The sequence below is a fragment of the Larus michahellis genome, chromosome 2 (genome assembly GCF_964199755.1).
Source record: "Larus michahellis chromosome 2, bLarMic1.1, whole genome shotgun sequence".
Lineage (NCBI taxonomy): Eukaryota > Metazoa > Chordata > Aves > Charadriiformes > Laridae > Larus > Larus michahellis.
In genome coordinates this window covers 118819348-118832086 of record NC_133897.1, presented here as the reverse complement: position 1 = coordinate 118832086, position 12739 = coordinate 118819348, and the positions used below count along the sequence as shown (strand labels likewise).

General features: G+C 38.9%; 1 protein-coding gene across 7 annotated transcripts in view; it reads left to right on the top strand.

Annotated features, from left to right (window-relative positions):
• Positions 1–12739, top strand: part of OSBPL1A (oxysterol binding protein like 1A) — a 73423-nt gene that overhangs the window by 52316 nt on the left and 8368 nt on the right. For all 7 annotated transcript variants that reach the window (XM_074576849.1, XM_074576850.1, XM_074576851.1 and 4 more), the window contains 8 exons: positions 1251–1407; positions 6306–6381; positions 7924–8058; positions 8390–8487; positions 9196–9378; positions 9872–9979; positions 10070–10159; positions 10394–10520. In XM_074576849.1, coding sequence (XP_074432950.1) covers positions 1251–1407; positions 6306–6381; positions 7924–8058; positions 8390–8487; positions 9196–9378; positions 9872–9979; positions 10070–10159; positions 10394–10520 — 974 coding nt within the window. The remainder of the gene's footprint in view (positions 1–1250; positions 1408–6305; positions 6382–7923; positions 8059–8389; positions 8488–9195; positions 9379–9871; positions 9980–10069; positions 10160–10393; positions 10521–12739) is intronic.

Genomic DNA, 12739 nt, shown 5'->3' with positions numbered 1-12739 from the left:
ACCTTACTGCAATCTGGATGTAGTAGAAAGTCCTGTTATTGCTGTCCCCTTCACCAAAGCAGCATGTAATTGACATGTTTTGGAGAAGCTACTGGCATAATTTTTTAAGAGAAAACAAGAAAATGGACAGCTGTGACAGAGATGTTCTTTGGGATGGACTACTATTTCAGTGGGTTTTTGATTACTCGTTTTGAATTGGAATCAGTGTGGGAGAGAATGACTAATCTTGCAGTTATTTCTCTGGGTATTTGCAGCCAAGAGCAGTAGCATATGCTGAAAGAAGCGCATAGCAGGAATGGTGTCTACTACAGTTTGGGTTGGCTTTTTTCAGAAGCGGTGAGGCTTGCATTAAGCTGTTTACCATTCAGTGTTGTACCTGCTTTCTGCTAAAGGGTTTCCCAAATAGGACAGAAATTGGTGCCTCTTTACTAGTCTTGAGCTGTTCCCTTGCTTTCTGGAACTTGCAATTGGATAATCCTTTGACAGTCTTGTCAGGTTTGGAAGAAAAACATGAAAAAAGAATACAGCCTTTTACCAGGAAACTTTTACTTTCTGATGTGGAGCAAGACTGTTTCTTCTCCAGAGCTGGTGAAGCACTACCTGGCCAAAACACTGGTTGGAAATAAGGTGGTGTCATTGATGTTGGTTTTAGTTTTAGATGTGATGTGGATTGTACTATTAACCTACCTTCCAGAGTACAAAGTTTATCTTTTTGATTGGTGAGCTTATCATTTAGACTTGGCTGGGACTTACGTGGCTAATAAAATCCACTGCGTACGGTACCTCCTTCTGTTCTTTGACACTTGTTCAGTAAGTTGGGAAGCAAAGGTTGCTGAACAGTACCAAGTGTCTAAGAATTTAGACCAAACTGAAATCTTAGGTAGAAGGAAGAGTCAATACTTGAATGCTGAGGTAACTGTTACTTAGTTAGGTAAGGTACTGGCATCTGTGTGACACTGGCACTTGTCCTAAGCAAGTTGTAGTAGCTTTAATTTAATTAAAAAAACTCTATCAAATAGAGACAAAATCTGACATTTTTATGTTCTGTGGTTTTGCTTATCATGCAATCTCTTTATATCTAGCAGAGCTGCAGCAGTCTGTGGCAGTACTAGTTACTTACCAAATGGATGCTGTCATCAGGACACAGTAGCCTACTTAGGTTTCAGTTTTGTACAAAGAGGGAAGATCTGTTAGTGACTGAAGTCTAGCACAGGCAGTAGATTCATTAACATGCACTCGCTCTTTTGCAGATTCAGAATCTGAAAAATCATTAAGTGGGTTTGAAACCACAACAGCCTACTCGTTAGAGGACAGCATGGATTCAAAAGATACGATAACTTCAAGCATCCCTGAAGAAAAGGTTTGTGGCAGTGGAGAGTCGCTGTCTAATGGAATCAAAAAACACAGGTAGGATATTGCCTGTTCTTAAGGTATTTTAACATGTGTTAATGGTGAGTAAAAGACCACAGGAATCTCTGAAAAGCGAACTGAAAACTTTTAAAAGCTTTGTTAGGGAGGATTGACAAGTAGTTGATTATGCTATGATTTTATAAAAAATATTTTTCCAAGGCTAGTGTATTCCTCTGCATCTTGCTTTTTGATGATCGAATCTGAATAAATAAAAGAAAAAAAACATAATGTGTTATGTAAAAATGGACACACTTGTTTTTTAATAGATCTTATTGAAATCTATGTGGATTTTAATTCCTTCATCTATATTTAATTACCTATGCCTCCTCTTGCCTCTTTAATTTCCAGTCATTTGATCCTTCTATTGGTATCAGGAATGAATGAAAAATATTGCTGGCCTGGCATCAGAAACTCAAATGTGAACAAAGGGAGTCTTATTCTAAAAGTCTCATCCATGTTTTATGTGCTTATTTTGTGTTGTCAAATGATCCATTTTTGTTTGTTTCCTTGCTGATAAAGGAGGACAATAGGTCTGGAGTTAATGAGATGTAATAGACACCACTATTATTGAGTTTCAGTGAAGGGGCAATATAATGTTTGTGCTACAGATCAAGCCAGACTTCAGTGTGTTTCAGAAAGACTATTTTGGAAGTGTTTTGGATGTGCAGAATAATGATGGGGGGGACATCAGATTTCTGTAAAAACAGGAAATTAATATTCAGTTTTACAGAAGCAAGACAGACATGCTTTGTATTACTTGATATCTTAAGTAGTTAAATTGCAGTGACATATGGTAACGCCAGAGACCTGATGTTTTAAGGTTCAACTTCTGCCTGTATATCCCTCCCATACTAGGCAAAGATGAAGGCAAACGAGGGCTTGGATGGAGTAACAGGGTGGTGTGGGACGGTACCATAAAGCAGCTGACTAAGCATGCTGCTCTGCACTCGTGTGTTGTTAGCAAGGGTGGTATTTATGGCCTTGGCTAAGTTCTTTCCTAATTAGAGTGGGAAGTTCAAGGGTTGGGGGGAAGCAGTAGGTGAAGGTGGACATCTGAATTGCATTCATTGCTTTCAGAACAATGAGGAGAAAGGAGGCAATTCATGATCATCATGAAAATTATAATGCATATTGACATGCGTTGTCTTGAAGAGTTTTAACAGGAATTGATCTTCTGTTCACTATAAGAACAGAAGTGACTTGGCAAGTTTCTGTAATGCATTATGTTGTCAGAACTCTGGGGAGCAGGTGACTGGAGGGGCATTTAAGATCTACTGGCTTTATAAGGGGGAATGAAAAGTAATAAACCGGTCCCTCTGCGTAAGTTGTTTCTCTGAGTTGTGTGTCTTTTAAGAGTGAAGAGTATAGGATATTGGAGTAAAACAAGTGTGTATATTGGCTGGCTAATAATTTACTGCTAAAGAAAACTGAAAACATCTGTTTTGCATATAGATAAGAATGTATGGTTATATTTTATGTGACTAAATGTCTGTAGAGCACATTCTAGGTTCAGCTGTAAAGTCAAGCTTTTTTACCTGGCACCTTGGTGACACACTGGGATTTGTCTACAAATATGTTGATGCAAACTGTTACTCCCCAGAGCTCAGACAATTTAAATTTTACCTCCAAGAGAACCTTCTCAGGGGATGGGCATTGTGTGGTGTTTCTAGGCTCTTGGTAGCAGTGATGTTTGGTCTGGCACGGGATTTGTTTGAAGTGATTTCAGAACTGTGTTACCTACCTGGACCTGCTGGCTCCAGTTTGTGCCTCTTTTGGTTTTGTGGCTAGTTAGAGGGCATGTGGTCAACTGTGCATTGTCTGTGATGCCACCTGTGTCCTTTTTGGAGCAGAAGCCTTAATTTCTTGATGCTGTGCAAAGTGAGTGGGTCAGAATGTTGTGACAGCACTTAATTCCATCCTTACGCCTTTTGGTTTGCTGTAACTTTTTTGTTTAACTTCTGTTTGTGTTAACCACATGGAAACAAGTCACTTAGAGAACAGACTAGATTAATTTATTTTGCATAAAATCTTGGTACACCTTCCTGTAGTTCCTCATGAATAGAGGATCTGCAGCTGCATGTGAGAGTACCTAACGCTGTTTAGTAGCCAGAACAAAAAAGACTTTATTTCCTACTTCCATCTAGAAAACCTGAGTTTCTAATCTGCCTCTCCTATTTGAGTGGTGAGGGTTTTGCACAGGGAAGTGGACGTCAGGGTTTTGTGGTTTTTCGGATTTTTTTTTTTTTTTTGAGGAGGGGCAGTGTTTTGGTTTTGGAGATGTAGGAATAAATTTGTTGGTTCCAAGGAATTAGAAGTGTTGGGATGTACATATATAGATAGGCGAAGTCAGTGCCGCTTATAATGCGGTCTTGTTCTTGATTGTTTTAATGTAGTTTGCATCCTACTGACTGTTCATAGAGCGTTCGAAAGAATGTGGGTGTTTTAGTTTGATTTGAGAGTGGGCTTAACTTTTGAAAAGTTTTTGGGAGAGGATTTGAGAGATAGGAGAATAGTACATTAAATAATATGGAAGCATTCAAATTACTTTTTTTCTTTTTAAGAGGGAAATTTTTAAGCTGAGACAAACTTAAAAAAAAATAAATTCAAATCAAAAAACCCAAACAAAAAAGCCCAACAAACCAACCAAAACCCCAAAAAACCCTTGCACAAAAATATTCCATAATACCTGCCAACATTTAACATCTGTTTGTCACTGCTATTTTCCTCTTATTGCTGAGTTTTTTGTAGTCAGCTTCCCCATTGCCCCCCTCATTGGCGGCCTTTGAAAAATGCTTGTGTTTAGCTTTTTGGGAGCCAGGAGGTTATTTGGTCAGGTTTACATGAAGAGCAAGCTAGACATGTCTTTTTCACACCATATGTCTCCTTCCCCACAGTAGTAGCTGACCTGCTATAGGTAATGCTTTGGACAAGTGTTTTTGTTTAAGTGAATGATCTTAAATGCATCTTATCCGTTCTACTGCATAGAAATTCCTGCAGATGTTTTTATCACTTAAAGCTAAAATTAACTTCCTGAGTTGTTTCTAAAATTGACATTTGGAAGGAAACTTTTGCATTCACAAACGTTTCCCTTAACCACAGGGAGTGTGTCAAGGTTAGTAGGGCTCAAGTCTTGGCTGTCTGTCACTTTTCCACATGGCCTTACGTGTCCCTGGGATCTTTCTGGGTAGTTTAAAACTGCTTTGTTTCTTCAGTATACAGACAAGAGAACTGACTCCCATATTAAGTTTGGCTGATATATGTAAGAAATATGGATGAAATGCTGAAACCGAATCCAGTTTTCAAGTGATTAAACAAATTGAATGGAGGGACCGGTTAACTTTAATGAAAATACAAGTTTTTACTATTTAAGGAAAGCAATCCCTGTGTAAACTTTAGTAAATGAGGCACGTGAGCGTGTTTTACATGTAGAAGAACTTAAACACAAATACCCACGCTGCTAAATGCTTTCATTAAAGAATACACAGAAAAAAATAAGTAAACGCTACAAATGGAAGATAAGACTGAATACTTGGTGGACACTGTCCTCTCCTGGACATTTGTATCAAAGCATCCACAGAAGTATTTTATACTTAATATTATTCAAGATTATCTGTTTCACCTAAATATCTTTTGTATCAGTGGAAAATCAGAGTAGGGAGTGAGTGATATCATGTTGGTCAAATAAAATGAATCCTCCTACCCACTCATCCCCTACGTAGGTGCTGGGTAAAGCAAGTCAGTGTTAGGCTGTTAGCTACTTGCTAACAAAACGTAATTTGGTACTGTGAGGAGTTCAGGCATATGACTAGGTTTTTGATTGGATGGGACTTGCATTCTAAGGAGCATTTTTTGGTTTTGTTCCTTCTGAAAACTTGAAGCATCAGCCCTGGTAAAGGTATTCCAGTAGCAGATAAGTATTGGAGGTAATACAGAGATTAGGGCTACTGAAACTAACAATTTAGCCCGAATAGATTTTTTTTTTTTTAAGTTTTTATTTTTTCTCTTGGCAGTGTTTCTGTTTACCAGAAAAGTGTTGTGGAGGAGACAGCTACAGCCTGTTCACACTCTCTAAAAAAGACGCTCTAGCTACTTTGAGGGGAGATAAGAGCTTCTTGGTTAGGAGAGCAACAGGATCATTTAGACAGAGTTAACCAAACTTTGAAACTCAAATAGTTCATGCAGTTTGAGCGAGCTGTAGGTAATTCTTATGTATTGAGAATTTTCCTCATTGATAATCATGGTCCAAACATGAATTTTAGTGTTGTTGTGGACAAAGGGATCTATGTTTATGCCTTTCTATAGGTAAATTGGGTTAATAGTTGAGCTGGTCAGTAGAAGTAAAAAAACTGGACAAAATCTGATTCCTCATAAAGCTAAGAACTACAAGCTGTATTACAGAGCCTAAATGTTGATCTCAAAAGTATGTTTTGCTTCAGAATATGCCAGCCCCCTGTAGAAGACTGCTGTGCTTTCTGTTCTTTAACAATGATGTTATTTCTGTTGTTCCTAAGGGCTGATTTTAATATAGGCAATAAATGTCATGGCCCTTCATTGTCAGTATACAGGTGACTAGCAAAAAAACCCCACTATTTAACCCTCAGATCTCTTCAGACATAGTGAACGTACCTATGTACCTACTCAGAAAGAACTTACTTTCTCTCAAAAAAATCATTGCTTGTGCAAAATGAAGGGAGTGGTTCTGATTTTGGAAAAATGCAGGTTTCTGTGCAGGTAAAACAGTTGAAGTGCTTCAAAGTAGCATTGTCATTCCCCCTTGGTTTGAAAATTGAAAAACTGTTACTTTCAAAAAATAAAAAGAGTATTTGGGTTTCTTAGTCATGGTTAATAATGGAAAACTTCTTACTTCTGCTTTTTTCCCCTGTTCCTTTCTGCAGAACAAGCTTGCCATCTCCGATGTTTTCCAGAAATGACTTCAGTATCTGGAGTATCCTAAGAAAATGCATTGGAATGGTAGGTAATCAGAAAGCTATAATGAAAGATGTGAAGTGATTGTTTCATTTGAGGCCCAAATGAAAACTTCTTGGGGAGAGGGACTTTTTTTTTTTAACTTGCTCCTTATGCTTTATTTGCTTTCAGAATTAGAGAAGGTAAGACTTGGTCAGGGCAATATTCCTTCAGTAAAAGCATTCTCTTGATTTTAACCCTTAAAGTACTTTGTGGTAGCAAAAATTTTTTACTTTGTGAAAAAAACAAAACAAAACCCAAAAAACAACTACTTTAATTTTGTTCTTCTCCCTTCCCCTTAGTATCTCAGTCTTCCCCCTGGCCCCCCACCATGGTGTTACTGTCCAGATGGTGGCCAGAGGAGAAGTTAGGTGCTTGGCGCCTAATCTGCTTCCAGCTAAGGGTGAATTGAGAAGAGTTCTCTCCTTTAGATCCTGCAGTAGGCTGAAAGTACTTACAGCTGATAAACACCTGTTACAGTAGCCTACAGAAGGAAATGTGTGTGTGTTTAGTGGGTGCTGTTTCCTCCTCCTCCCCTTGCTGCAGTTAGAAACAGCACCAGGGAATGAGATGTGGAGGAGCTGGGGAATACCTCTAGCAGCAGCTCCAAGTCTCTGAGTTGTTGTAAAGCATCTGAGGCTTCTCAGAGTGACTTTAGCAGAAAAGTATTATAACCTTAAAATACAAAGAGCAGATGGAAAGCCTGTCTTGCATAAGGTGTGTGCAGGAAAAAAAAATCCATAAAGGTCTTAATTCTGCTTTGCAGAAATTGCTGCACAGAGGTGTCAGTTTGAGGGAGGGGTAGGGAGGAACTTGGAGTGGATTGTACCGAGGTCTCTCCCAAAGCTGTTAGTGCCAGATGCTACTATCATGCTTAAGAACAGCGCTGTTTACCGCCTACATGGCCAGTGGTCATCCTATATGCTTTTAATTTGCTCCTGCAGGCAGTTTAAAACCTTGCTGTGTTGTGCATTCAGAGGGCACGCTTTTTAAAAATCGGAAAGAGAAGAAACAGCACCAAAACTGTAGGACTTCTCTTAAATTTTTATTCCTGTTAAAAAAATTCCTTTTTTGTCAGAATACAGAATCCCTGTTTTTACTCCTGTGCTGCCATGTTTCCCTGTCCTTTGTCATCCTCCTCTCCCTGCCTGCCCACCTGCCTCCAAAAAAGATATGTTTAAGTAATTAGATGGTTTTTATCTATTTTAAGAGTAATAAATAACTTAGTCTTTAAAAGGGTCCATAGTACTTCATTCCATTGATTCATCTCAACTGCTTAATGCGTTTGTTGATAGGAAGTTTGTTTGTTTGATGTTTGGTTTTCTTTTTATTTTAAAAGTAGCTTTAACGTCAGCACAGATAGGCTTATCAAGCTCATGAGGGATCTACAGGTTTTTTTCCTTTAAGCATTAGCAGAGCCAGGTCAAGCACATTGCATTAGTACTAAGAGCATCATTTATTTTTGTAATAAGCCAATTACACTTGGGTTACTGCAGGTCAGCGTATCTAGTCATTTGGTTTTTAACACAAACTTCATTTGTGCATCAGGAGTTGTCGAAGATCACAATGCCAGTTATCTTCAATGAGCCACTGAGCTTTCTACAACGGCTTACGGAGTATATGGAACATACATACCTCATCCACAAAGCCAGCTCACTTTCCAGCACAACTGAGCGAATGCAGGTACTTTGGTGTGGTAATTTGTGGTAGATCTTGATGAGTGCGTTGGAATTTCTTTCTTTATAGGCTCTTTATAGGAGCAACTCCTGAAATTTGCTCCATGTTGGATTTTCTTATTCACAAACCAGTTTTGCTTATCTAGGAAAATGTTTTGCTTTTCCTAAGGCTTGCCTTTTTAGCCTTTTAGATGAAAACTGTTTATTCCCCTGCCTTGGAAACAGAATTTTGCTAAGCTGTTTCAGAAGAATCACTCTGTAATACCATGACTGCTGTTGATACAGGATAAAAACTGAAATTCAGGAGATTAACTGTGTACTCTTACTCATTTGAATAGTGTGTTGCTGCATTTGCTGTGTCTGCTGTAGCCTCACAGTGGGAACGTACAGGGAAGCCGTTCAACCCGTTGCTTGGAGAGACATATGAATTGATCAGGTAATGAACAGAACGTGCACTGAAGAGTGGAGGGTGGTATTCTGTGTAGCTTAAGTTTCATTAGATGTGTCAGGTGGCTTGCTGACTGCTCTTTGGCTTGTAAGATTCAACCCTTTCTCCTGGCAGCTGCTGGAGATGTTTGCAATGTGTGTTGATGTTCAGCAGCGCACCTTCCAGTGAAGGGAAACCACTAAACTTTTCAACTCAGAGCAGGCAAATTAAATTTTCCAAGTTTAAAAGCAAGTTTTATTTACAAAAATTACTTTTTTTTTCTGAAACCTTCTGAATGAAAAGATGCATGGAACAAAAGGGAGGTGTTAGAATTTTAATATTATATGAGTGTCCAGAATACAAATAGGCAATGTTAGTCTAGTAGCGTGCATCTACGCTTAGGGCATCTACACTTTTTCCCTCAGGTGAGGTTTTGGCCTATGTTTATGTGAAAGTTTAAGAAAGAGGTCACTATCAAAAGTAAACATACTGTCTGATCAGATCTGGTAGTTCTTCTTACCTTTTTACATTATATCCTCAGTTCTTTAGAATGAAGGTGTATCAGTTCTGTGTATTAGTTGTTCTGTCTTTCTGTGTTATCCTAGGGTTTTAACTAACTTACACGGAGCCCAACTATGTTTCACCCTGGGGAAAAGAACTGCAACTTCACTACGCTTGATATGTAGATACATGCTTTTGGTTGTCTTTGTTTTGCAGAGATGATCTTGGATTTAGACTTCTCTCAGAGCAAGTTAGCCATCATCCACCAATCAGTGCTTTCTATGCTGAAGGTTTAAATAATGATTTTGTGTTTCATGGATCAATTTATCCTAAACTCAAATTCTGGGGCAAGAGCGTGGAAGCGGAACCGAAAGGCACAATGACTTTGGAGCTTCTTGAGTAAGTTGATAAGTAATAACTGCATAGGCGCAGTGGCCACATCCATGATGATTAGTGTGCATTAGTGCCTCATGGCTTAGCAGTGAACATGTCTAACACCCACATCCTAATGTTTGATGGCAGATCATTTTGCGAGAGGATGAGAAGATGAAAGGAACTGCCATCATTTCTCCTAATATACTGCATACTAAAACTAGCAGTAGTTGCGGCGTGTGCCTGTATGTTCTGCAGATACCTGGACATCAGTCCTACCAAGACTAGCACACTTGAGCCCTGTTAGCTTTCCTCTTGTCATTCAGTGCTAACAGCGACTGAAGTGGCTGTTCTAAGGAATTGATACAGTCAGTAGCGATAGGTTCATAAACTTCTTGGGTTTCCTGACTTACTGCCATGTCCATTTCAAGACTTGGTGCCATTTATTGCTGATGGCTTGATGCAGGAGTGACATCCAATACAAAGATACAGTATTTTAATTTTTATTCCCCTCCCATAGACACAATGAAGCCTACACGTGGACAAATCCTACATGCTGTGTGCATAACATTATTGTGGGCAAACTTTGGATTGAGCAGTATGGAAACGTGGAAATAACTAACCATAAGTAAGTTAAGAGTGCGAGTGCTTTCACTTGCTGCAAGTTTGAAGAGGAAAAGCATTTGGAAGTAATAATGCCCTCTTTTTCTGCCTTTAGAACTGGTGAGAAATGTGTACTAAGCTTCAAGCCCTGCGGCCTCTTTGGGAAAGAGTTGCACAAAGTTGAAGGCTACATTCAGGACAAAAGGTAACAGATTCATTCCTAATACAAAACAAATTGCTGCCCTCTGTTTCTGATGGAAGCTGTGGAACTGTATGCTTATAAGAACATGAACCTGCAACAGCAACATTATGAATTGTGCAACACCAATAATGGAGTTTTAAGAGTTGCTCTCAAAAATTCTTCTTTCAAATATGTTTGTCTGAAATGATGAAATAAATCTCTTTAAGTTCCTTTGTAAACTTAGTCTTTTTTTGACAGCAAAAAGAAACTTTGTGCACTGTATGGGAAATGGACCGAGTGTTTGTACAGTGTTGACCCAGCTACATTTGAAGCTTACAAAAAAAATGACAAGAAAAATGCAGAAGAGAAGAAAAGCAGTAAACAGGTATTAGTAAAGAGGTGGTATGTCAAAAGCATGATAAGAGAGCTAAATATTTTAGCAGCATTTAAGAGCATTAAGGTTTCTTTTCATTTATTCTCTCTTGCCTAGTAGGATACAAAATGGATTGTATGAGTACCAGCATTAAGGGATAAAATGCTTGTTCTCTCTGAGATTTGTATTCAGACTTCCCAAAACTCGGGAGTGATCTAGATACTGGCTGGTTCACTACCTGCCGCTTCCTCCCAAGTCACTTGGAGGAAATAGCATGTCCATTAGTTGGACCATAGTTCTAATCATGTATGATAACATTTACATTGTAATAGGAAGCTTCGGACTCCTAGAGCCAGGATAGAATAGTTTCTCATCTTGATAGAAGACGATATTTTCCAGCTCTTACAAAGGATTTTTGTATTGCTTTCTATTGAATTTTCACAACCACAGAAAGGCTTGCTTTTTTTTCTTCCACGATTGCATTATTTTTTGTTCTGGGAAAAAAACCATGCCCAGCCATTCTTAATTCTTCCAGATTTTTGTTTAGCAGTATGTTTTTTGCTTAAGGTGAACAGTTATGGTGACATAACTTGATGAAGAACAACCTTGCATATGATAGCTTAAAACAGGCGTTGTTCCCCTTCAGTGACTGAAGCAGATATTTTTGTTGGTTTTGTTGTTGGTAGCTTTTATACTTAAGAAAAAAGAGACAGAGAACTCTGAAAGCTGTTGTTCCTGTGCAGGTTCAGATTGTTGCTGTATCTGAGATTGCTCCAGTGCTTGTCATCAGGAGAGTGCTAAAGCACTGGGGATTACTGCTTCTCTTCGAGTCTGACCCTCTGAGCTCTAGGGAGAAGGAGCAAAGAAAAGCATACCCTGTGTCTTTGTTCAGCTACCGCTTGGCATTTTCCAACAACGCTTAAGATGATCTTTGCTTTTCCCCTCAAAAATGAAGCTTCCTATTGCATAAAGCTCAGGCTGCAATGTTGCTCTGACGCTAGAAAAAGCATGTTTTTTTCTACTCAGTTAACCGAACTGTTTCTGTGTAGAAATCGGAAAGCTTTGTAGTGCACACTGTGAATCAGGTAGTCTTTGTTGAGTATGTATTCCCACTGCCCCCTTGTGTTTGAGGAGTTAATACTGCTTGTGGTTTTTGAGCATCTTACGTATAATGTCTGGATGTGTAGTGAAGGATTCACTCAAGCGTGAAAGTACATAGCCTTTCAGACTTCTCTTAATTAGAATTTTCAGATTTATTTCGTTATTTTACAGCGATTCCTTCATTCTGTGTTGCTACTAATGAAGAATCACTTCCGTCTCCTTTTAGGGGACCTGCTTGGATGAGAGTCCTTTGGCAAATTGCCCCACATTTTTCCCTGAGTCCCTTTGATTTTCATAGGGATAAAACATAAGGAAAAAAAATTTTGCAGGGAGCTAAACAAGCCTTCATATATGCAAAGGCGGTATTTTACCAACATCAGAAGAGTTATAGTAGAGTTTTTTTTAATCGAGGTGAAGCATTTCATGCAGAATTTTCAATGCAGATATATGGAAGAGCATAATGTAAGGCAACAGCAACTGCCCTCACACTTGCCTGGTTTACAGACACCAGAGGACTTGCTTTGGCAAAGTCTGTTACTACCCTCCTAGCAATACACTGAGAGGTTGAGTAGCGCTAAGCATGAAATATGGATCATTGTGACAAGAGCGCATTAAAATCCACTTTTTATTACCTAGTTCTTTGTGATTCTCATGACATTTTTAAGATTATGTATCCAACAAGGCACAAATTGCAGTGTGTGTTGTAGCCTTTATATGAAAGCTAGTTTGGAGTTTGACCGTTTGGTATTGAAATGTCTTTGTTTTGATACAAGGATATCTTTCCGATCTGTTCTGCTTCAAATTCCTGATTTCTGAAAGACAGATCAGTGTCTGAAGGAAAGAATGGCAGGTTGCCAGCATGGTTCAGATGTAGTCAGCTATAAGCCCTGTTTATCTTCTTAAAAGCTGAGGGACCGAACCTGGTCTGTGTGTTGTTCCGGTGACTTTGCAACCTGTTCATTATGAAAAGCACTGTACCCACGCGCTCCACAGTGAAACAGCATCCTTAATGCTTCCCTATTTTCCTGGAGGCATAACACATGAATCATGTCAGAGGACAGCTGAGTCTGGTTTGGGTACTGAGTTTTCTTGCACTAAAATACAGTCTGTATTATCTGGCACAACCATCA